At 40.1% G+C, this 21,918-nt stretch overlaps 1 protein-coding gene across 1 annotated transcript in view; it reads left to right on the top strand.

Annotated features, from left to right (window-relative positions):
• The window catches only part of TAFA4 (TAFA chemokine like family member 4), a 60,301-nt gene that overhangs the window by 12,404 nt on the left and 25,979 nt on the right, over positions 1-21,918 (top strand). Inside the window, exon 3 of the mRNA XM_086755874.1 lies at positions 423-538. Within this exon, the coding sequence (XP_086612000.1) occupies positions 423-538 (116 nt within the window). The remainder of the gene's footprint in view (positions 1-422; positions 539-21,918) is intronic.

The following is a 21,918-nucleotide window of genomic DNA, read 5'->3' as shown; positions in this document are numbered from 1 at the left end:
AAATACGTCCTGAGAAGTATTAAAGTAAAAAGGACATTTTTTTTTTCTGTGATATTTCTATGATTTTGAGGCAGGTGCAATTTTAAAATAGTAGCACAACTTATAAATATGTGTATTTAAATTTGAATGTGGATAGATCTTGATCCAAAAAAACCCCACCCCGTATCTCAGATTCATGTTGCACTCATAATGTGTTTGTGAGTAATATGATGTGTGATAGCCATTGCGTTGCTTCCAATTATAGAACATGCTTAACAAAGAATTGATCCCAACTGAATAATGAATATGATTTTGTCATACTTGTAATAAACCATAGTAGTTATTCTTCAGCATCTTTTGAGCTTTTCCTTCTCTGCATCATTTTTATGTAATTCCCTATTCGCGTTGTTTTTTGACTCACCTGCTTCCTTTTCTGCCTCCAGGATGAGATTCTGTGCCAAATCAATGCTTCTGTCTGACTGGCTCTTTCTGGTCTATGTGTTAATGGTCTGCTGTAAATTGTTGTCCGCCTCTAGCCACCATCCCCGGGGACACACAGGTAGGAGCTTTTAAACTCATTATGTGCTACTGAGACCAATTAATACCGTTCACAGAATGTTAGAGCCCACTTTTTAGCAATGGATAATTGATGAGGCTGTTGACAGCATGTTATAATCAGTGCAATGGGTTAAAAATACGACAACAACAAGAAAAAATGAGTTACTGTAAATTTTCATGGTTTTTTCGCTAATATTTTTATGTACTGAAGCTCACCAGTTTCTGGAGTGACTTCATGACTGCTAGGACCTTAGGATTTGTTTGTGTCCTTTTGCTTTATCCTTATCCAAAGATACTCTGAAATGTATCTTTATCTTCTCCCTCTTAATCCAGTTGTTATCAAGAGACTTCACAGCAGTATCGTTGGCTTTGGTGGGCGATAGGTCAAAGCACACAGACTTGTGTTAGCCAGCTCTTTCCCTAAGTAACACAAACACTGAACTATGGTTTAGTTCAGCTTGTGGTAATGCTCCTTCTTTTCCTAATCTGCATAGTGAGGCAAGCAGAAAGGTACTGCATGTGAGAGGATGCACAACTGTAGCAGGGTATACCTACCAGGCACGATGTAGCGTCTTGTTATAAACAACAGAAGTAGCTCAGAACAAGCTGGGTTGGCTTCATGAAGAGATACCAGCCTGGATCTTCGAAGCAATATCTTTGTGCTAAGACCATGCAGACGCGTGCATGAAATGAGAAAGAAATATAGATGTACTAATGCAAAGATATCAGTGCAAGTCCTAAAACTGGATAGTTGAGTTAGCCCTATGTCACCTTTGATGCCAGAAGAGAGAGAGGTAAGTTAACAAAATGCCACCTGTGAGCTCTGCTTTTTAGAGAGACCAAAAGCCTGGCTGCAACACCATGATGAGATGACTGCATTCTCAGTACCATAGTTAGCTTCATACTGGCTTGGCGATTTCTGCAAGTGTTTCTATTTGGGATGTAGTCTCATTCTTAAATTACGTGCAATGTCTTAAATCCATAGGTAATGTTCTTAGCTCTGAGCCAGACTCTTGTGGGTCCAGATCTTAGCATCCACTTCAGCTCAGTACTAAGAAGTGGGAATGCACTTGTTAGAGGCTCCATCCTCCAGATGAGTCAACCTGATCTCTTTCCTGGCTGCTTCTGGTGATTATCTAGGTAGGAGCTGAAGGCTCCTGGTGTGCTCGCCAAAATCTCTTCAGTCTTGGCAAGCAGGACTGACTGTGACCTGCATATAGCTGCTATCTCTATCTACCTGCTCACAGCACATCAGCAGTGTGTGTAGCTAAGAGCTACACAAAAAACCTCCTTGCCTCACCCCATCACGATCTCTGCGTTCCCTGGTGCTGTGAACCACTCGTATGTGTTTGCCATAAAATGCAGACATAGGTTATGGAGAATAACTGGCGTTGCAGCAAAAGCCCATAAAGTGATTCCAGTGTTAGAGGATGATCTGTGTTACTGTTTTGCAGGTAGCTGTTATGGAAACTAGTTGAATCACTTCAATGAGGAAGGAGGTCTATGCACAGTGACAAGTTAATTTGGCCCGCTTGACCTTTCCTGAAAACAACTGCTGCTTAGCAGAGCATTTCACAGCTGACTATGCAGCAAAGCCTGGAGAACAGCCTTCTGCAGCTTTTATCTTTCAGGGGAGTGTCTTGTAAAGAGAAATGTTACTTTTGTCTTTTAAAGATGCGCTTTGCATGTGTACCTAAGGGAAATACCTGTAATAAGGCAGTAGTGATCCTGTATTGTGGGCTCATATGGTTAACACTCATGTGTTATGTAAATTAAGACAATATTTTTAACACTTTAGAATGCTTGACTGCATACTTCTACTAGACACCAAGAATTCTTCCCCACTCCCACCCCCTGTAACAAAGAGGTACTGTAAAACACATAGAAGCTGCTCAACTGTTAAGCAAATCTGCGTACAGTGCTTTCTCTGGTAGGCTAAACAAAGGTTCTGCTCTTCATGAATAGTTTGGTCAGATTATGGAGCTCTTTTTCAAATAGACACACTTGAAGCTGTAGCCTTCATGCACATTTTTAGATGATGGTGTCGTATTCTTTCCCAGACATCAGTTTCTCTTTTGTGTACACTGAAGTGACACCCATCCCACTTTATGATTCCATGCAGCAGATGAAACAGTCACCCCATTTTTGATTGTCCAGCTCCCAATGTCTGATTTATGGCACCACACAGCATTTAGAAGGCTTGGGGGAGCTCTTCTCAAGAGGTCTGTGTTTCCCGGTCTCATCTTATCTTTGCTGTTTGATACAACACCTAGATCAACCTTCTAATATATGACCCACTCTGTGACGGGATCTGACATGTGAGCAAGGCAATGTCTTGTTCATCAGGAAAGCCAATAATTTAGAGCTTTTAGTGTAGCTCATTTTGTGGAAAGCAAATAATTAGCTTCATTTGTTTAATACAAATCAGCGTGTTCTTGGATGGCAATTGAGATAAAATTTTTGCAGTCAAGAGACAACATTAACATTTTTTCAAAATAAAATGTCCTGAAGCACATTAGAGGGATGAATTCAAGCTTTGGGTTTGGCAAAGGCTTTGTCCTGTGTCCCTTAGGTCAAGCACCTGGAACCTGACAGGTATGTACTGAGGTGGGAAATACGTGCTGTTTATGAGGTGCCTAGCCTGAGACACTTTAGGAGGAGCTGGTTGTTAAGAACATTTTATCTCTGCTCCTGCAGATCAGTGTGTTTCAAGCTATGTACTTGACATCACTAGTCACTTTTGGAAAAAAATGCTTACTCATTAAAGCTAAGAGAGTTTGTTAACTAAAAGCAGATAATAGAATTTAAGATGAAAAGTGGGGATTGACTTTTTTCTTTTCAAAATACTGCCATTTTTAAGGAGCTTAATCTGGGAAAAGACTATCATTGACTCTGGTCATGTTAGATGGTGCCTGAAAGAAAGACATTCGACAGCTGTCTCTGCAATATTCAGACAGGAACAGAGACTAGATCTTTAAGGACCCGATAACCATCCTGTTGCTGAAAAGTGAAAGAGAATGCCATTGAGTGATCCCTTTGACAAAAAAAGGCCTCTCCACTGTAATAAAGTGTAAGACAGACCTGGTTCTTTCTTTTGTTCTGCAAAATATTCACCACCATCAAAAAACTGTTAGTGAAGAAAGAGGCTGTTCAATCTAGCAAGCCAACCCTGCCGTTGCTTTGAAGCAGTGTGGATTTTGAGCCCAGCTTGGAGGCTGCAGCCTGTTTTTCATTCGAACGCTGTAATTGCTTTGACTGGCAGAGTTAACTAGGCAAAAGGTAGAGGAGAAACGTTCCTTCTCATTACCATTAGATCACTGAAGATGCTGCTTATGCAGATTATTTCAGCAGGCTACCTGTACATCTATGTGGAGAAGGCACTTCAGAATATTCATCTGACTTTGTTGCTCTGAATTACCCTTCTGAAGAGTGTCTTTCACATAGACAATAGCTGAGGGTAGCGTAAGCACCAACCTTACTATAGCTATTTAAAATTGGGCAGTATTTCAGGCTCCCAGAGTACCTAACTGATTCAACTATCAATTTCATGCTGTGCAGAATGGAGCAACATACATTTAGTACCAGAAAAGATTTGTTTCCACCTCACTGCTATAAGTCAGGATCCACAAATGATGAAGCATTGAACAGACGCTTCCTCAGGTCACCTCATCTAGGGGCTGGACTTGCAGGCTATTAATTGATATAGCCAGCTGAGCAGGTTCTGTCATGAATTACCAGTGCAGCTTGGCTTTTTTGAGGCTGCTGTGTTTTATTTTTATTTGATGATGCTCAGCTGAATTGCTTCTAGGCTATTTTTGATTACTGATGGGTCTAGATTTTTGGAAAGTCCACTATTAACATGCCCAGAATCCATGTAGCTAATAAACATCTGTAGATTAAAGCAGGGCCAAATTTGTCTCTGAACTGTCTTACACAGTTCATATTTTCTCTTTTCTTTGTGTTTTTAAGTGAAGAGTTCAATGGTAGCTCTAATGGTTTGCTTGCTTACCGCACCTGCAGGAAGAAGGAGATCACAGGGATAAATCACTGTGTGTGAGTGCATTGGGACAGCCTGGTCTTCTAGCTGATTGGAGGAATAAGTAGCAACTTCTTTTCGTGGAATTTATTCCTTGTTGTACTGCAGCCAGTTTAATTTTTCAGGGTTATCAGAGGTTAAATGGGAGAAGTCTTGTTAAAAATGGCAGTGGCAAGTCAAATACGCATGACCGTAGAGATTGCAGAGAGTGCTGTTCTAACTAGTTTTCAGAGGATGAGTGATTTCCATCATGTGTGAAAGACAAGCTGCTTCTTTTGTAGACTCTGCTGAGCAGGGCCTGAACTGAGACCTGAGATAATTTTCTGGGATTCCACAAGTGTTCTCCTTTTGTTTCATTCTGATTGATGCTTGAACAGGGAGAGACGGATGTATGGAAAGGCTCAGCTTGTGTAGGAGCAATCTGAGTGAATAATGCAGCTGTGCACTTGACGCAGAAGACAAAGGCTCCTCACTGCTTCTCCCATTCTGCTTTTGCTATAGCTCAGGGAAAGCAATCTTTTCACAACTTGTCTCTTAGTTTTTGTCCTTTTTTTGATTGCTTTCTGAAGAAGTGCTGGTCTTACTTACCAGTGGGATGGCCAGAGTCACTTGTTTGTCATGGAAATGGACCTCCTGTCATTTGGTAGTGGGAAGTATTGTACGTAGATGGGACTGAGGTAAAAATCTGCCCTTGATGGACAGCAAACCAGACCTGCTGAAGGCAGCACAGAGGGTATGTGTTGATCTAGGTGTTTAATATTTCTTTTCTGTGTCCCAAACAGCAAGGAGAAGGCAGTACCTTGGAGGAGTGGAGAAATGTCCCCTCCAAACATTGCCACCACAGTAAAACACTGGGAAAGTACATGCTTCATTGCCCTCTGTTAGGTAGTGAGGGAGGAATAGCAGCCTATAATAGGCTTGATGAGTTGTCAGTGTGGGGTGCGTTATCAGTAAAGCAGACGTTAGGTGAAGAAGAAATGAACATCACAGTTCATCTGAAGGATGAATAAGGGATACAGTGATGCTGTTGGGCTGGACTTGGGGGCTGAGTGGCAGGTGTGCATAAACGATTACTGGGAACATCCCAGCAGAAGCTTGCTCCTTTATGCACAAAGTGGCAATTCATGTACTGAGGTGTGTATCAGATATTGTTTTGGTCTGCAGGACTCTCCGAGTCTGTCTTTTTTTTTTTTTTTTTCTTTAAATGTGAAATGTCACTGTCAGCTGGAATTCAGACCTGTTAATACCTCTTGATCATGCTTTTGGTTTCAGCCAGTCTGATAGCAGACTGGATCATTCCACATCAATTGTAGATTTTCACAACTTTAAGGTCGTTGTGGACAGAATCCTGTCCCCATTGGAGTCAGAGGAAAAATTCCTCCCCTACAGAACTTCATCTTCTTAAGTGAAGGCTGTGCATCCGAAAAATGCAGCTTTGTATTAGAAATATTGCTGCTTTCAAGGAAAAAGGGAAAACCCCAGGCTTGTTCTCCCCTTGGTTTTGGGTTGGAGCATCATTCATTGTATGGGTGCTGTGCAGTTGCCACGGGCTGGGTTCCCAGTTCCACCAGAGGGCCCTGCAAGGCCGCCGAAGGGGCTCCAGCGCACAGCTGCAGGCAGGCACCGCGCTTGCTTGCTCGTGATTTAAATCATAACTGTGCATTTTACTAATTAGAATTATGAGTCCTTTTGTATTTCAACGGGTCAGACATGGTTAGTGCACAATAAGCCTTAGCCTTTGTTCTATTTAACTCCTTTTATGTCTTAATGTTTTATTCAGTGTGTTATTTATGTGTTTTATTATCCAGCTTCTAAATATAGGGTAGCTACAATACACAGCCCTGGCTGTAATCTCTTCAAGTAATAAGGTAGGGAAAGCAATTCAGTTGAGCGATAGGCTCCCTTTTAAGACAAAAAGGACCAGAGTTTGCTGCGTGAAGTTTGCTGGTATATTTATTTTCGAGAAGAAAGAAGAGAAAGGAATACTTCTTATTTTCCTTTTTTTTTTTTTTTTTTTTTTCTTCTCCTTAAATAGCAATGGGAACTTTTAATATATATGACAGATTTTGACGATGACTTAAATTTGGATGCATAGCTGTGTTACCAGTAAGGAGCAATTCAGTGTTAAGCCTTTTATAAGGTAAAACATAGCTTCTGGTATAGTGTTGCATGAACGTGCACTTGAACTGCATGGAATGTGATTGTATATGAGAAGATTTGTGTATTTCAGGAAGTTACGAGGGAAAAATAGCAGATGAACTGGTGAATGTGGAGGTTTTGTGTATCGTATTTTGTTGTATTTCAAAGTGTAGGGAGAGAGGTTCTGTAACAAAAAGAAGACGGAGTCTCATTTAACACACAAATGGCCCAGTGCAGTGTATCAATCTGTATCGCAGGAGGCTGAAACGAAGCTCTTTCCTGCAATATAAAAATGACCTTATTTTTAAGCCATTGGGGAAAGCTTGTGAAAATAGTGCCTTTATTTTATTCATTTTACATTGACAGCATCATTTTTAATACAGCTGCTATCTGCAATAAATGATAAACTTTGCATTCTGTTGACCACTAATGAAGAAAGCTTTCTTTGCTCTTTGCCTTTTTTAAATCTACTTCTCTTAAACTTAGAACTTATAATATAAAAATTATTATATTGCAATTGGGTAGGCTTGTGCAAATGGGGGGAGAAATAAATGGTTGGATAAGTGAAAATCCACAAATAAGATGGAAAGCATCTTGTCCTCAGTGTTCTTTTTGGGTGAAGTGATTCAACAAAACGCGGAACAAGTTCTACTCAAGAGTTCTGCTCTGGGTTTACATGGAGGTCAACACGCTGAGTCCTTGGGAGAATGGATGCTTGAATGATGAAGGCAATAGATTGAAATGTAAAGGACTTGCATTGAATTCCTTGCTCTGAAATATTAAAAGACCTGCCTAAGATGAAGTCCTGACCCCACTGAGGAGGGAGTTTGTGATTCTTCTGTGATTTAGTTCCAGCCTGCTCCGGATGTGTCATATGGTTTTTGGTCCCAGCAGAAAAGTTAGACTTCATAGTTGTGATTTTATTAGCGCTTAAACCAGTCATTCTTGCAGAATTCATCATTCAGTGTTTTGTAAATCACTGCCATTTTGAGGGATGGAAATTGCTTTAGGGCCTGTTCTGCTATTGATCGACATGTCTGTGCTTACCGCATAGGCTGCATTGCCACGGCCTTACAATTACATTAATTGTAATAACAGCACAGAGCCTGTCCCAAACAAAAAGTTCAATTTTTATGGAATTGTAAAGCCTTGTGCTACTGGAGAGTTTCATCCCAAATGAGTGACTGCACAGGTCTGAATAAAAGTCCATGGAAATTGATAGCAGTGATTTGGTGATTTAGGCTTACTGTATGTTTTTGTCTGTGCTGCCAGGTGAAGGGTGGTTCGGAAGCAGGCTAGGACATCAGACCCTCTATGCTGCCTTCCATGTGCCCATGATTTTGGCCGTAGGTGGGTACAGAATATTCACCCTGTATTTAAGAGCAAGAAATTAGTTGTCATACTTTGCTATAGTATCAAACATGCCCCACCTGTGCCTTGTCCACTCAGGCTGCGTGAAGAAGTGCTCAGCTCTGCTCTCATGCCAGTCATGGTATTTTCCCCTGCCAGAGAGCTGCCTTTTGAGTTAGTTTCAAAGTTTACAGTGTTGATGTCTCTGATTTCAAGGACACATTTGAGCAAGCATTTCTTCTTGGACACCAGAAAATGTTTAATTGATAATGGAAGAACCTGGAGATGGAATTTTTTTTTTAACTAACATTTAAGTGTTTTGTTGGCAGAGCACCTCCAGATTGCTGCCGACAGCCTTTTGCTGCAGCTGTCTGTTTTTCAGTGTTTGGCAGCATTCTTGCATTCTTTCAGGAGGGTGACAACTGGTAGAGGACAATGGATTCTAAATCAGGAGATTAAAGATGTCTTGTAGGGTTCAGCAGGGTAATCTCTCCTCATCAGACTAGAGATGCTATCCATCAGCACAGGAGTGGAGGCTACACCTGACATTCGTTATCTTCCAGGGTGGCAATCTTTAACAACACCCCGCAAATGACAGAAGTTATGAGTGGAAAATTGTAGGATCAACAGTTCTATTGCTTAGTGTTTGACCTGCCCTTTTTAAAAAAAAAAAAAAAAAAAAAATCTATCTTTACTTCCACTTATGTTGCCCTGATGGACGTCACCCATATGCCTTGCAGTCTGGTGATGGTCAGTATTCTTTTGATTTATGTTGTTGTTTAGGAAATAATGACCAGACAAGTGTGAGGAATGATTTCTTTTACCTTTATTTACTGCTTGCATCTTCCAGTATCAGTTCTTCCGTTAGTTTTACACCTGTGTTTCCTTAAAGTAGTGTCCTAAGAAGCAGCAAATATTTTTTAACAGACAGATTTATTTTACTGCCTTTTTTTTTCAGAGACGAATTGTTACAATTAGCTTGGTGTTACACTTCTGGGGTGGAACAGATCATGGTTGGGTCGACAGGTGTTTGTAGGATGTTGCATGTAGGTGATTTTAGTTTCATGTTGGCTCTTGATGCCCCATAGCAAAAATGAAATTGTAAGCAATTGTAAAACAAAAATGAAGTATGAAAATGAAGTCACAGTATAATTTGAAAAAAGTGCAAATTATGTCAGTTGGCATAAATCGCCCTAGCAATATGAGTGTCTAGCCCAAATTGTGGATGTGCCAATGATTTCTGTCTATTGGATCCTTTCAGCAGATGCTGGTATTCCTCTAAATGAAAATAACAAACCAAAACAAAACCCCCCCACGACTAAATCAACTGAAATTTCTCATCTAAAGCACTTTGAATGTAGGAAGAGGTCCCCACTGTTCTCTAGGTGCAAACTGTTGGACTTAGCACTGTTGGGTCACTGAGGGATTAAAATGTAACTGGTATTTTTATTTTCAGTGGTTCTAAATGTATCTTGCTAAAAAGAAAAAAGAAACTGGATTGCACTGGAAGTTGCCTTTTAGGACTGACGCATGCTTAACTGCGTGTCCAAATGAGTTGACTGGTTTTCAGAGTGCCCACTCATAATAAAGTTTAATAATTTACTTGCATTGAGTTATTTTTTTTCAGATTTTCTTCTACTTCCAAGGTTTCAGAAATGTGGAGGGAACGACACAGTGGATTTTAGTCTCAGACCTATGCTCAATTTTTTTTAAATTGTTTGAACTACATAGGAAAAAGCACTAGTTTGACACTTCATTTGGAAATACTGTGGCAGCAGTGCTATTTTTCTCCCCCTGCCACACACAATTTTTACTGGAAAAACAAAAAACCCACAAATTTGTGTTGACATTCTTCAGAAACAAAGTAAAATTGCTGCCCTCAGCAAAATGCAATTTACTACAAGGGATGCCACAGTCCCCAAAGAAGGAGCCAAGATAATTAGTCTGCAACTGACAAATAAGTCTGCTATGCTAATGTGAAGAAACATCCTTTTATCAGACTGTATCACATGGTAGTTTGTGCCAAGCTAGAAAAAAAAAAGTGAGTTTACTCTGCAAACATGTCCTCTTCTGGGGGAGCAAATGTAATCCAACAGTGACTATGGAAAGCACTTTCCTGACCCTTCCCCAGTATCAAGGGGTTTGGAGTAACTGAATTCTGGATCAGAACCAAGGCCCGAGTAGGTTTGTTGGTTTTTTTTTTTTTTTTTTTTTCAAAATCATTTACCTTTTTCTTTCGGCTGTAGCAAGAACTGCATCAAAACAGGATTAAAAAGAAGTATGGCTATAGCATGACCAGTTTACCAGAGGAATAAAGGTGATCCAGCATTCTCTGCGTCTCAACAGAAGAGAAGGGTCTTTGTCCCAAGTGTTTCAGTCTAAATAAACAGTGATATCCTGGAGTCACTGTACTCTGGCAGCCACGCTCACTGAAATCAAAGCAATACAAGGCGTTTGTTGGGAGAACGCGAAGCGCTTTATAAATGAAGTGTGATAATTCTCATTTAACAGATGCGGGGGCTGAAACACACATGTGCACGGTGAATACTTCCAGGTCTTTGGAACAAATTGGACTCAGTTGCAGAACGGTGCCAGAGGTTCTATTTACACCGCCTTGCCTGGGACTTGGTGGCTGGACTACTTATGCAAACAACACCGAGCGATACTTAAATGCTCTCATTGCACTGAGCTGGCCAGCTGCAGTGAAGGTATACACCTATCAAAGCTGACAAGTGACCAGTAAGATCTTTCCCAAACTTATTTCCAATATTTCCTAGTCCGGAGTCCATCGGCTGAGTTGGTCAAAAGGCCATGCAAAGAAGTGGCATTTAAAAATTATTATTAACATTTTACATTCAATGCTAAATACTTTATTCTTATGGTTATTAAGTTTTGCTCACTATATTTTTATGGAATATGATATGGGCTTTCAGTCTCAAATCTGTTGGATAATAAGCAATATTAGCAAGGCCATTCCTTGACCAAGGGAAAACTGCATGTTATGAAATTATAACTTCAGTCAGGGGACGAGCAATGGGAAGATGTTTGTTTTGTGGCAGCCTCAGCAGATGGTTGTAATGAGACAATGGATACTGCTGATTGCTACAGCTCTTATATTAGCAGATTCACTAAGAACTGGCTTGCCACTTGCCTGTGGAGATGGGGGAGAGAAGTAGTGGGGTCTTTCAGCCTCAGATGAGGTGGTAATACAGTCATTGCACCCCAATAGGATGATAGAAACCTTAAATCAAATCCTGAGGCAGAACAAAGAATTTCTATTTCAGACCTTAATTGCGTTTTGTGTTAATGGATTTCTTAAATACCACTGTATTTCCATTTCCTCTTTACCTTTTTTCTGTATCTGTTTAAAAATCAACAAGTAGTATTTTTTTAAAAGTAATTGATATTATAATATACTGTAAATAAAGCATTAAGTAAAGAATTGATGAATATAAAAAGAACAACATCCAATTGCAAAGTGCTCTCTGGGGCAGTGAGAGCTACTTGTTATTTTTTGCATAAATCTGACGACTTAAGCTATCTGTCTGTGAATGAAAGGTAATGTCAGGCTGCCTGTTAGACTGAGCGGGACATGACAGTCTTCAAGGAAGAAGAAAGGCAGAAATCACTTTCAGTGGGGACAAGATCTCATGATGTTTTTGAGCACTTGATAAGCCAAATGAAATTCAAAAATCACATTTAAATTGCTGGGTGCTGAAATGAGAGGGAGATAAATAGGTCTGCAGTAATGATTACATACCCTCCTGACTGGAATCAGAGATTAAACTATATATTGTACATTTTCAGTTAGTTCTACTGTCCTGTATTCAAACAAGTGTTAGAATTTAGAACACAGTTAAGCAGTAGCCTGGTAGAAATGCGCGAAGGCTGAGATTATTCTTAATATTATGTGCTATGCAAGTCTTGTCAATGCGATGTTTGTATGAGTGTGTGAATGCTTTAATGTACAGTTAATTTTTAAAAAAAGGTAAATGGGCTTTTTTTGTTTTGTTTTGGTATAGAGGCAAATCAAGGACATATGTTTGCTGACAAAACATAACAATCTTGCATTAATCTTTCTGAAATTAAAGCACTGAGAGAGTCCTGGGCTTGGTGTCTTGTTCAGACAGAGCTGAACTGAACATATGGCAGAAAATAAGGGCAAATATGCTTCTAGATTCTCTGTAGAAAGCTGACTTGGTGCCTGATAAGTATTATGAAGGTATGAAAAATATGAACATGGAGAAACAAGAGTCAGTCTCAGCAGCATCTCACATTCTCACAAAGCAGAATGCTGATTGTGCAGCTGGACTGCTGAGGAAAGCTTTGTCTTTTCCTCTGTCCTAGTCCCAAGTCAGTCCACTTGCCTCTGCTTCCCTCCTGTTCTCCTTGATTTGTTGGAGTTCTTGCCTATTGATGTCTTGCTGTAGAGTCCTGTTAGGAGTAGAAATTTGTCTTCTTCAGAAATTGCTCTGTAGACTGTACCCTGACAATTTGAGTTGGCTTTAAATTGTTGTCGCGGCCTCTGCTTCATCATCCACAAGTAATGATGTTGATAATGAAAATGTTATGCTATCATTTACCAGTTCTGAGGCCCTCTGTTATCTATGAGGGGATGCTAAGTAGGTAGCAGAGTATCAGAGTCTCATTTTGCTCTACACATCTATATTTTGAGCTCCCAAGTACTGAAACAAGGCATATACGGGCTTTTAAAGCGAGATTTAACAAGATATTTAGATACCTATGACTGCAGATTAGCAGCCAGTATGATTTTTCAAATGTGTGTTTGCAAGGTAGTTACTGAACTTCCATTTTAACTCCAAGGGAATATGTAGACCTGGAGACTTGACATTTGTGATGGTATAAGCTGAGATCCTGCATGTTACAGAACTCTGTGTAACCATCCCTTTGTCATCTCCAGCATCTTAAAACAGCTAAACAGCTGCGGGACTGAAGCAGATGGAGTCCATTGAGTGATTTCGCAGGCAGCACCAGGAGTGAGCTGGAGCGGCAGAGAGCCTCTTTTGTCCTTGTGCAGAAGGTGCAGGCTGCTACAACGGTTTCTTAGTCAGCACCTGTTTTGTTTTACTTTCTCTGAAAACTTTTATCTTCGAAGGCATTGACAGCAAGGTGCAGAAGAAGCATCAATCTGACAGTCAACCCTTGTTAGCCATCGATCTTTACTCAAGTGCTTTCTACTCGTGCTCCCCACTGGATGGCAGCAGCAGAACACATCCATTTATTCCTTTCTGTGTCTGAGCAAATAGTGGGACTGTCTAAGTTAGAAAATATTCTCCCAGCTTTCGTGTGACTTTCTCCCTATTTAATCTTCTGTTACTTGCCTCTTGTATCCACGAGAGGCACAGCTTGGTCTTCAGTTTCCTCATTTCAGTGTCCAAGGATGAGTATTGCTGTAGTAGATCTTTGAGGAGCCGGTGGCTGAGTCAGCCGGTGAGTAGGTGATGTGCCCTTGTACCTGGTGTGGGTCAGACTGCAGCAATGCCCAGCCCAGCTCGTCAGGTAGAACTTTACCTGGAAGGGAACTGAAACAGCATGAGCGTTTCCCTTCCAATTTTTATTAGACTATATCAACAGCAATTAAAACAGGCAGCTATTTACTGCCAGATAGCACAGACAAATAATTTAATTTCCCACTGTTTAAAAAATGATCCTCATCTTAGCAGGCTTTGTAATTAGGTTTGACCTTGAGCAATCCCACATTCTTCATGTTACTTGAAGCAGTACCTGAATTTTTGAGTCTCTTTAAAATGCAAATTGTTACTTTAAATCTGTAACAACGTCTTGTGTAGCATTGTGCCTTTATAACATAACGTTTCTTAACTAAATATCATGATTTTATGCTGAGTGTTCAGACCTACAATACTTTATGTGTGTGTCAGCATTCAAATGAGATCCATCTCACCTTTGAGACTAACAGTCCATTAGGATGAAAATGTGGGCAGTTTACCTCAGTGTCAGTGCTGTATTTTTCTGCTATTTGTGTGCCGGGTCTGTACAGTAAGAGAAAAGAGATTTGTACAGTTGAGGCTCTCTCTACAGTATGAGAAAGTCCCACAGAAATTAAAATTCTGATAATGCTGACATTTTTGGGTATCTAGATAGAGGCTGAACTTAAATCAGCAGAAGAGGTTTGGGGTTTTTTTTGAGTTATGGTGTTTTGCAAATAAATGTTGAGAGTTGATATATTTTTTTTTAAATTGTTCTTGACTACTTAGTAAATACTGTAGCTGACACGACAGTAAGATGTATTTCTGAAAACATCACACCTGCTTGCTTTGGAGGTGGTTGTAAGTTTAAAAGAAAATACTTGTATTTACTAGGGGCTGAACATGGTATTAAGTGGGTAGAATAATGATAGTGCTGTTTGTTGCAATGAGGAAATAAGAGATCAAAACACAGATTATTTCCCCGGAGCAGCAGGGCCTATAAATGTCCTAGCAGTGACACCCAGGGACTGGAGAGGTAGCAGTAATCCCACAGTAGTTCCTCTGGGATACGTAGCAAAGACTTAATCCCAGCCATAGGTCCTAGTGATGGTGCTAGGCAAGCATGTGGAGATATAAAGTAAGGAAAATTATTATGTGTGGAAAAATATAAGCTTGGAGCTGGTACAGGCTTGACCTCTGTTTTGACCCTCAATCTTGGAATGAAACAAGATTTTGGCAATTTGTTCACCTCCTTCTGCACTTGCTTGCAGATACAGTGACACAAACCTCTCTGAAACTTATCAACACAAGCCATGTGCCAGGGCTGAATGTATTATCTGATGCTGTGCTACGGAAATTGGGACTGTCTGACTTATGGAAATGTCCCAGCTGGTGAATTTATCTGGCTGGCTTAAAAGCCTAGAGGAAAAATCACTTGGAAGGAGGACTTTTTAGAAATAAAGAGATCTGTTAATTAGGGTTAATTGTGTCATTCAGAGAAGGTAACTGGCTAGCGTTATTAATCTAGCTCTGTGATTGACCCTTTGGGAATGGTGCTGTGTGTGTCCTAGGTAACAGATGATGGAAGATCCACGAAGAGGACAGAACATCTCTAGCTGGCAGACACATGAAATAATCTGTACAAAATTGGGGAGCTTAAGGGGAGTTTGGGAGTTTTAAGGGCACAGCATGGATGTGTACTGGGATTCTCTCCTGTACATTCATTAGGAAATGATGCAGTACAATCCAGAGATGATTCATGTAGCTGTAACAGTTGTGTAAAATGGCTGCTATTAAGTAGATCCCTGTGTTGGTGTCTTGGTCCAAGTGTCTGGATTAGCTACAGGTGGCAAGAACAAAGCTTTGTTTTTTGTCCAGAGCAAGTTGTTTCTTCCTTCTCTTTACTCTGTTCCATTTCAGTTTGCTCTTGTGTATTGTGATACTTGTCAATCTGAGAGACCGGCATGTTCTGAATTAATTATGTAATGTTTCAGAGTAAACGGAACAGGGGCTGTTGCAGAGGACAAGAGATGGCTGAGTCTTGCTGTGATTAGTGAGACTGTTTAATTCACAGTGCTTTCTGAAACAGGAACCATGTGTAGCTCTTGCATTTCAAAATCTCTTAACCTTGAATGACTAACAGTTCCTAAAGGAGCAAGACACATAATTTTAGAGACACTCTAAATGTCACTAACTCCCTCAAAATTTTTTGAAGCTGCTGGGCCAAATCCAACCAGATGAAAATTTAAAATGTGGTAGAGTTTCTAGGAATTTGAGGAAAATCAACAGTGAGGTACATTATTGCCCCCACTAAGAAAAAGCCACAGTGTAATTGTGAAGGTTACCTGACGGCTTGCTGGTTAACACATCTCTACACTGGAACCAGTGCTTGTCTTGTAGTTAGGGGACACAGAAGATGCCTGGACTGTGAAGTGGATGAGAATGAAAGCCATGGCAGTGATGTGAGTTGGGGACAGAAAACAGACATGCTGTTATGGATGCAACTTAGTGGAACAGCATGATCAGTGAGGGATTGTTTCTTACAGTCATCTCAAGAAAAGACGGTCACCTCTTAAATGGGATTTGACTTCTTTAATGTCAGAAAAATTGATGTCTTCTGATCTGAGAACATGGTGATGATTTGAATGCTGGTTTTCATGGCATTGCCGCTGTGAAATGGGCCAGATGTAAGATTGTCTGTGGGCCAATTCCATCTGGCCTGCGGTGATAAGGGAGTGGGTATTGTATTGGCTTGAAAAATCCAGTAAAGGTGTACATGGGCAGCCGCTTATGGCTGTGAGCTGTAGCTGTTTTGTCAGCGTGGACTCTGATTGCAACACGGGAGTCCATCCCTGCCAGCACAACCATTGCCATTCTCAAATGTGAGTGTCCAACTCACGCTTGATTTCTATTCCATTAGATTTTTATTACTAGATACCACTCATTTGAGTAGTAGCAACAAATGCTAAGCAGGAAAGGTCATTGTTTTCAGTGCCCCTGGATTACCTTTTAGATGCTTCTGAAAATCTTGTTTGCAAAGTCTGACTCTTAATAGCTACTTTTATTGTATAAGCAGTGTCACTCATCCTGAAATGCCAGGGAAACACTAATGGCAGCTTGCCTATTGCATCTCTTTAATCTCGTTTCATGTTCGGTGCCAAAGTTATAAAATGTATTTATCAGGATCCCTGATAATTATAAGCTGAGAATGGAATAATGATGGAAAGTAACTGTTTAGTTAGGCAGATCATATAACTGCAATGCTAGGCATTGCCAGGAAGGACTTACTCCAAGTTTCTTGTGGGGTCGCTGTTTTGAACCTCCTTGAAACCTGGAGAAAGTCTAATTTGAGAAATTTTATGGATTTCTTCATGCCATAGATCTAAGAAGCATTGCCCCCAGTGACCTAATTATGTCACCTGCACGCTGCACAACTTTGTACTTAAGCAAGTCTGCCACAAGGCATGTGAGGTTTGTAGTGAATTTTTTTTTGTAAATTGGATTTCATCTCCCCCCACCCCCCTCCTCCCAGTAAAAGCTGCTGACTTCAGCATTTTACCTGAGGTTGGAAGCTCCACTGATTTTTTTGTTTGTTTGTTTTGGGTTTTACTTTTTTTTTTTTTTCCCCTTTCCAAAAGGCCAAAGATGCAATGATAAAACTCATTTATCTTTTTAATCTTTACCTTGTAATTAGAGCCAGGAGAGACTGGAAAGAGATGCCAGGCAAGTAAGCTCTTTTCCTTTAAAAGCTCTCCAGGCACATAACTGAGTCTTGGGAGAGCTTTAAAGGAAAGTGGTAATGAAAATCCTGCAGAAAAGGAAAAATAAGCCAACAAAATTAAGACTTAAGTGTGCTATTTTTATTCAACGCTGGGGGCAAAAAAGACTCTGGTACCTCCTGGGTTCATTCTCAGATAAAACATTTGAATCACTAATTATTTTTAAATGTTCTTTTTTTTTTTACGGAAGAGCTTCCCTCTTTGTTTCTGCCCCACTGAATTCCCCGGTACTGAGATTTTAGGTGATTGAAGATGATGTTGATCTTATTTGGAGGTTTTGGAATTGTTTTACTTCAACTTTATTTGAAAATCAGGTTGTTTTTAATGTAAAATCAGTAATTGTCCTGAAGTTTTGTTTTTCTAGAAGGCAAAGTACCAAAACAAAAACCCCAACTTATTTAAATACTAGAAATCCTATAGCTGTGGAATTTAGGCACCTGCATCTCAGGAAATGTTTAAAAAGGCCACACCTCTCATTCAGGCAGAGCACTGAGTTAGAAGAAAAGCACAGTCACGGTCATCCTCACTTACAACTGTACAGAAGGTGATGGTGGTGGTGAGAGAGACGGAATGGCAGAAGGTCAAGGCCACAGTGTTGGTCTCTCGAGAAGCTGAAAGAAGGGTTTCTCATGCCTTTGGGCAGCATGCTGCAGTTTTAGGTCAGTAGATTTCCAATGGTAGGTCAATGCAAAGCTGCATTTGTGCATGGATCTGCTGGTAGCATTGCTCTAGCACAGCAGATTCTTTGTTTCTAGGAAATGCATGTGCAAAATTTCCATTATTTGTTCCCTTCTGAATGCATCTAACACCGTTAGTGCAGTGAACTCCAAAGCCTTCCTTTTGCCAACTGATCCTCTAAGAGTCCCCTGACTTCTGCTCTCAGTGGCTTTTTCCTTAGTCTTTAACAACATTTGTTATATAAATACTAGTTTGTAGAATCAAAATGACTCTCAACATTGCCCTGAAATAGTCAGCTGTTGCATGTACTAAACCACATTTGTCATTGGCACATCATGCTGCGCGTGAGATTTATGGTTTTGCATTCCATGTGTGAGAAGGAACATCAGCCTCATTTTGTGCTTGCATTCCTGAGGACAAATGAAAAAAATGTTTTTGAACAAGATTTCTTGTGATAAACCATGTACCCAGTTAAAAATGAAACTCAAGCACTTTTTTACTTATGCAAGACTAGCTTTTATTCTTTTTAAGGAAGAGATATCCAGGTGAATACACTGGGCCTTAGCTGGCATTGCTTAAAATTGGATTATTCCCCCGTCCCCTGATGGGACCATAAATGGTTACCTTTCCCTCATTTCTCTCTTTTTGATTGGATGTGGAAGATTGCAAAAGTTGTTTTCTCCCCCCATTGTTTAGTAACTACCCTTTGGGTTTTTTGAAGTTGTTTGGGTTTTTTCATTGTTTTCAGTGGTTTAGGGAAGGCTGCTTTCTCCATTGTCTTAGCTGGAGGAGAAGGCTGAAGATCAAAGTGACGAGTCATCCATGGTCTGAAGAGAAAGGAGGACAAACAGCAGTTATGATTTGAGAGCTGAATAGTAAATTATGGGGATTTTTGTATTTCAAAAAGTAAATTCTGGAAACTAGCAAAATTCCCCATCATCAAGGGTGTTCTCCACTCTGCACCTAACTCGCATAAATTAGTTTTTCCAGTGATGTCAACAAAGTCAATGGGCCTGACTTTTTTTATTACCTGTGCCTTCATGCAGTCACTGCCCTGGTATAAATGCTATAATTTGGATGTTAGCAAGCAGCTGTAAACCTCTATTCCTTATTGCTCCCTTGTAACTCTGTGCTATGATGCAGCTCAGCATGCAGATTTTTGAGTAAGGAGAGGCAATAGTTTTCAACATAAACAAGTCCGCTGGGTCACATTAACCTCCTTCAGTCTCTGTGTTAAATAATTAAAATAAACTAGGTAGTGTTTAACTATACATATTTAGAGGCTTACTGGAGGAGCTTATTAGTTCAATATCCTAACAGAGTGTCTTAAACCTTTCTGAGCTCCAGGATCCCTTATTAAATATTTAGTGCATATTGCTGAAAAAGTCAAGATTTGCTTTATTTTTTTAGAGGGAATTGCTATTCTCAAAATTCTTTTAGCCCTTAAAATACTGGCTGTCTATATATAGTACTTTTCTCAGATTGTCATTTCTCGCCACCAAGGAGTATTTTTCATTTGTACCGATTTCATAGTAACCCAGGAATTAATACTTGTAGAAGGCTCTACAGAACCACCTCAAATACCTTATAAAGCAATTCATTTGACAGCAGCTCCTTCAGATAGAAAGAAGATGCGTGTCAGCTGCTGGCTGTGGTTTGGAGACATCAATATTTCTCCTCTTCTGTTTCCAAAACTGTCAAAATGAAATTAGTTAATTGGCAAGTATTGTTGTGTAGTTGCTGTGGGATAGTAATTATTGGTGACAAGGGCTGCTGGATGTGCACTAATACAGTACAGCAAAACCTAAAATTTGAAAGTATGAGGCATTATCCTGCGCTACTGTTATGACTAGTCATTTTGCCATAGTCTGACTTGCTATAGATTCAAACCTTCAAGTTCAAGGTTTTCTTGCCAGGAGAGAGAAGATTTTGCTTTGTTCATAGCAGAGTTCTATAAGACTTGCCATGTAGCTGGGCAAAGGCAGCTTAGTGGATTAAAATAGCCTCAGTGATATCTCCTGACTCTAGGGTAATGAATTATGAGCAAAGCAAAGACCTCCAGGAAGGGATTTTGTTTCTGTGGAGTCTCTATTAGATGGTACTGTATAGTAAACAAATAACAAATTGTTTCACTGAGTCCATTCTCATTTTGCCTAATTGCCTGGCTTGGTTCAGTACCGCTGAAGATAAGATGTAAGCCACATTGTATTTACTCTTACACCCCGGGACTAATTGCTTCCTAAAAGAAGCTAGACTGTCTTTTTCTCTCTGCCTGTAGCTGGAAACTGGTCACTCCTGGCTACAGGTTCTTCTTTAAAGATTTTAATTCAGCACTTTGTGTTGTTTCCTGCTCTGAGGTGGCAGCTGGGAGAAAGAGTCCCTGTTCAGCTTCAGTAAAAACACCAACTTTGTAGTGTGAAGGTATCTGGGCAAGCCATTTACAGAATCCTGCAAACAAAGGTGTTTTTCACTTCTAACAGTAAGCCTCCATATATTGTCTGCGTGCCTAGAAACATAAACTAGCTGATAGTCCACCTCTATCCAAATGCTTCAAATTACTTAAAAGCTGCCAGAGGATAATGTGTTGGAATGGTAGCACGTTGAATCTCTAATATAGGCGCTGCTCATCCCAGTGAGTGCCATCTGCCTCTTCTCTGTAACTTACCTGTTCTTTAAGCAGCGAATCATGATCACTCATGATACTGTTCTCGCTGATCTTAGGAAGGACATGTGAGAAATTATTTTAAAGAAGGTAGTCCCAATTTTGACAAGATACTTCATGCACAAATTTGTTTGGTTTTTCACTGTAGTATTTTCACACTTTATGAGGTCTAGATTAACAGACTCTTCCTCTTCTCTACTGGAATTTTAACTGAAATTTGATGGACATGTAGAAAGTTAATTTAAAAAACAGATCTCTCCAGTTTAAACTGAGAGGAACATTAAAAGAAATAGAAATCTGTTCCCTCTCACAGAATATCAGTGTTTGGTTTTTTTTAATAGCTATATATTACCAAAGTTCCTGATAAAATGTCAAGGATTTTAAAGAAATAATAATAAAAAAAGGAGTTATGATTTTAGAGAGTCTGCACCTTTTAATTTCAGAGTACACAATGCATTCCTGCAGGAGATAAATAATGCTGTTTTTTCTAGTCCATTGAAAGTAACTGTCAAGTTTGTTGCCAAATAACATGTCTGATTTAATGTCTAATAGTTAGCAAAATTTAATGAGTACAAACTGAAAAAAAATGCGGTAGTTCTCAGTAGGAGGGTAGCTGAGTTCTTCTTTTGACACACCCCGTTGCTCATTTTATTGTGAAAGATACCTACAGGTGGCCATTCAGCGCTCTCGGTGCTCGCCTGTGTTAAAGAATGAATGTGAAGCCAGGGCACCTTGGAAACGAACCCACCCCAGCTCACACTCTGAATAGATTTCAAGAGGAGGGAAAAAGGGCAGCCTTTGTAGCTAACAAGAGGGCGTTGGTGGTCTGAGATTTTTACTATTGATATTTAAGGTACCTGAGATTCAAGATACTTGTACCTAAAGCTCCGGAAGGGAGTGAAATTTATACTAAATGCAGTGATTCAGTCCTTCAGGTGCCTAACTGTTACAGTCAGCTTGGAAGCCATACTGGAAAATTTATCTGAGCTTTTCTTTTGGGAATCATCTGCGAGCTAGAATCATCAAAATGCAGTGTGTTATGGCCTGAGTGGCCTCTGTGGAGAGGCAGCAGAGAAGTCCTTGTGAGAACTATCATCCTTTTGTTTGAGTGCCCCATCCCTGACCAATGCAGAATGTGTGGCTCAGGGACTCCCACTGATGTTATCTTTCTTGGAGTTGTCATGATGCTTGGAGGAATCACTTTTGCCTGCGTCGTTGTGATGGTTTGGTTGCTCAGGCCTTGTCCCTAGGATGTGTTAGAGTTAAAAGAGCCCCTGAGGAAAAGGTGAC

The sequence above is a fragment of the Chlamydotis macqueenii genome, chromosome 10, assembly GCF_036417535.1.
Source record: "Chlamydotis macqueenii isolate bChlMac1 chromosome 10, bChlMac1.mat, whole genome shotgun sequence".
Taxonomy (NCBI): domain Eukaryota; kingdom Metazoa; phylum Chordata; class Aves; order Otidiformes; family Otididae; genus Chlamydotis; species Chlamydotis macqueenii.
The sequence above is the reverse complement of the archived record's forward strand: the minus strand, read 5'-3'. Positions and strand labels throughout refer to the sequence as shown.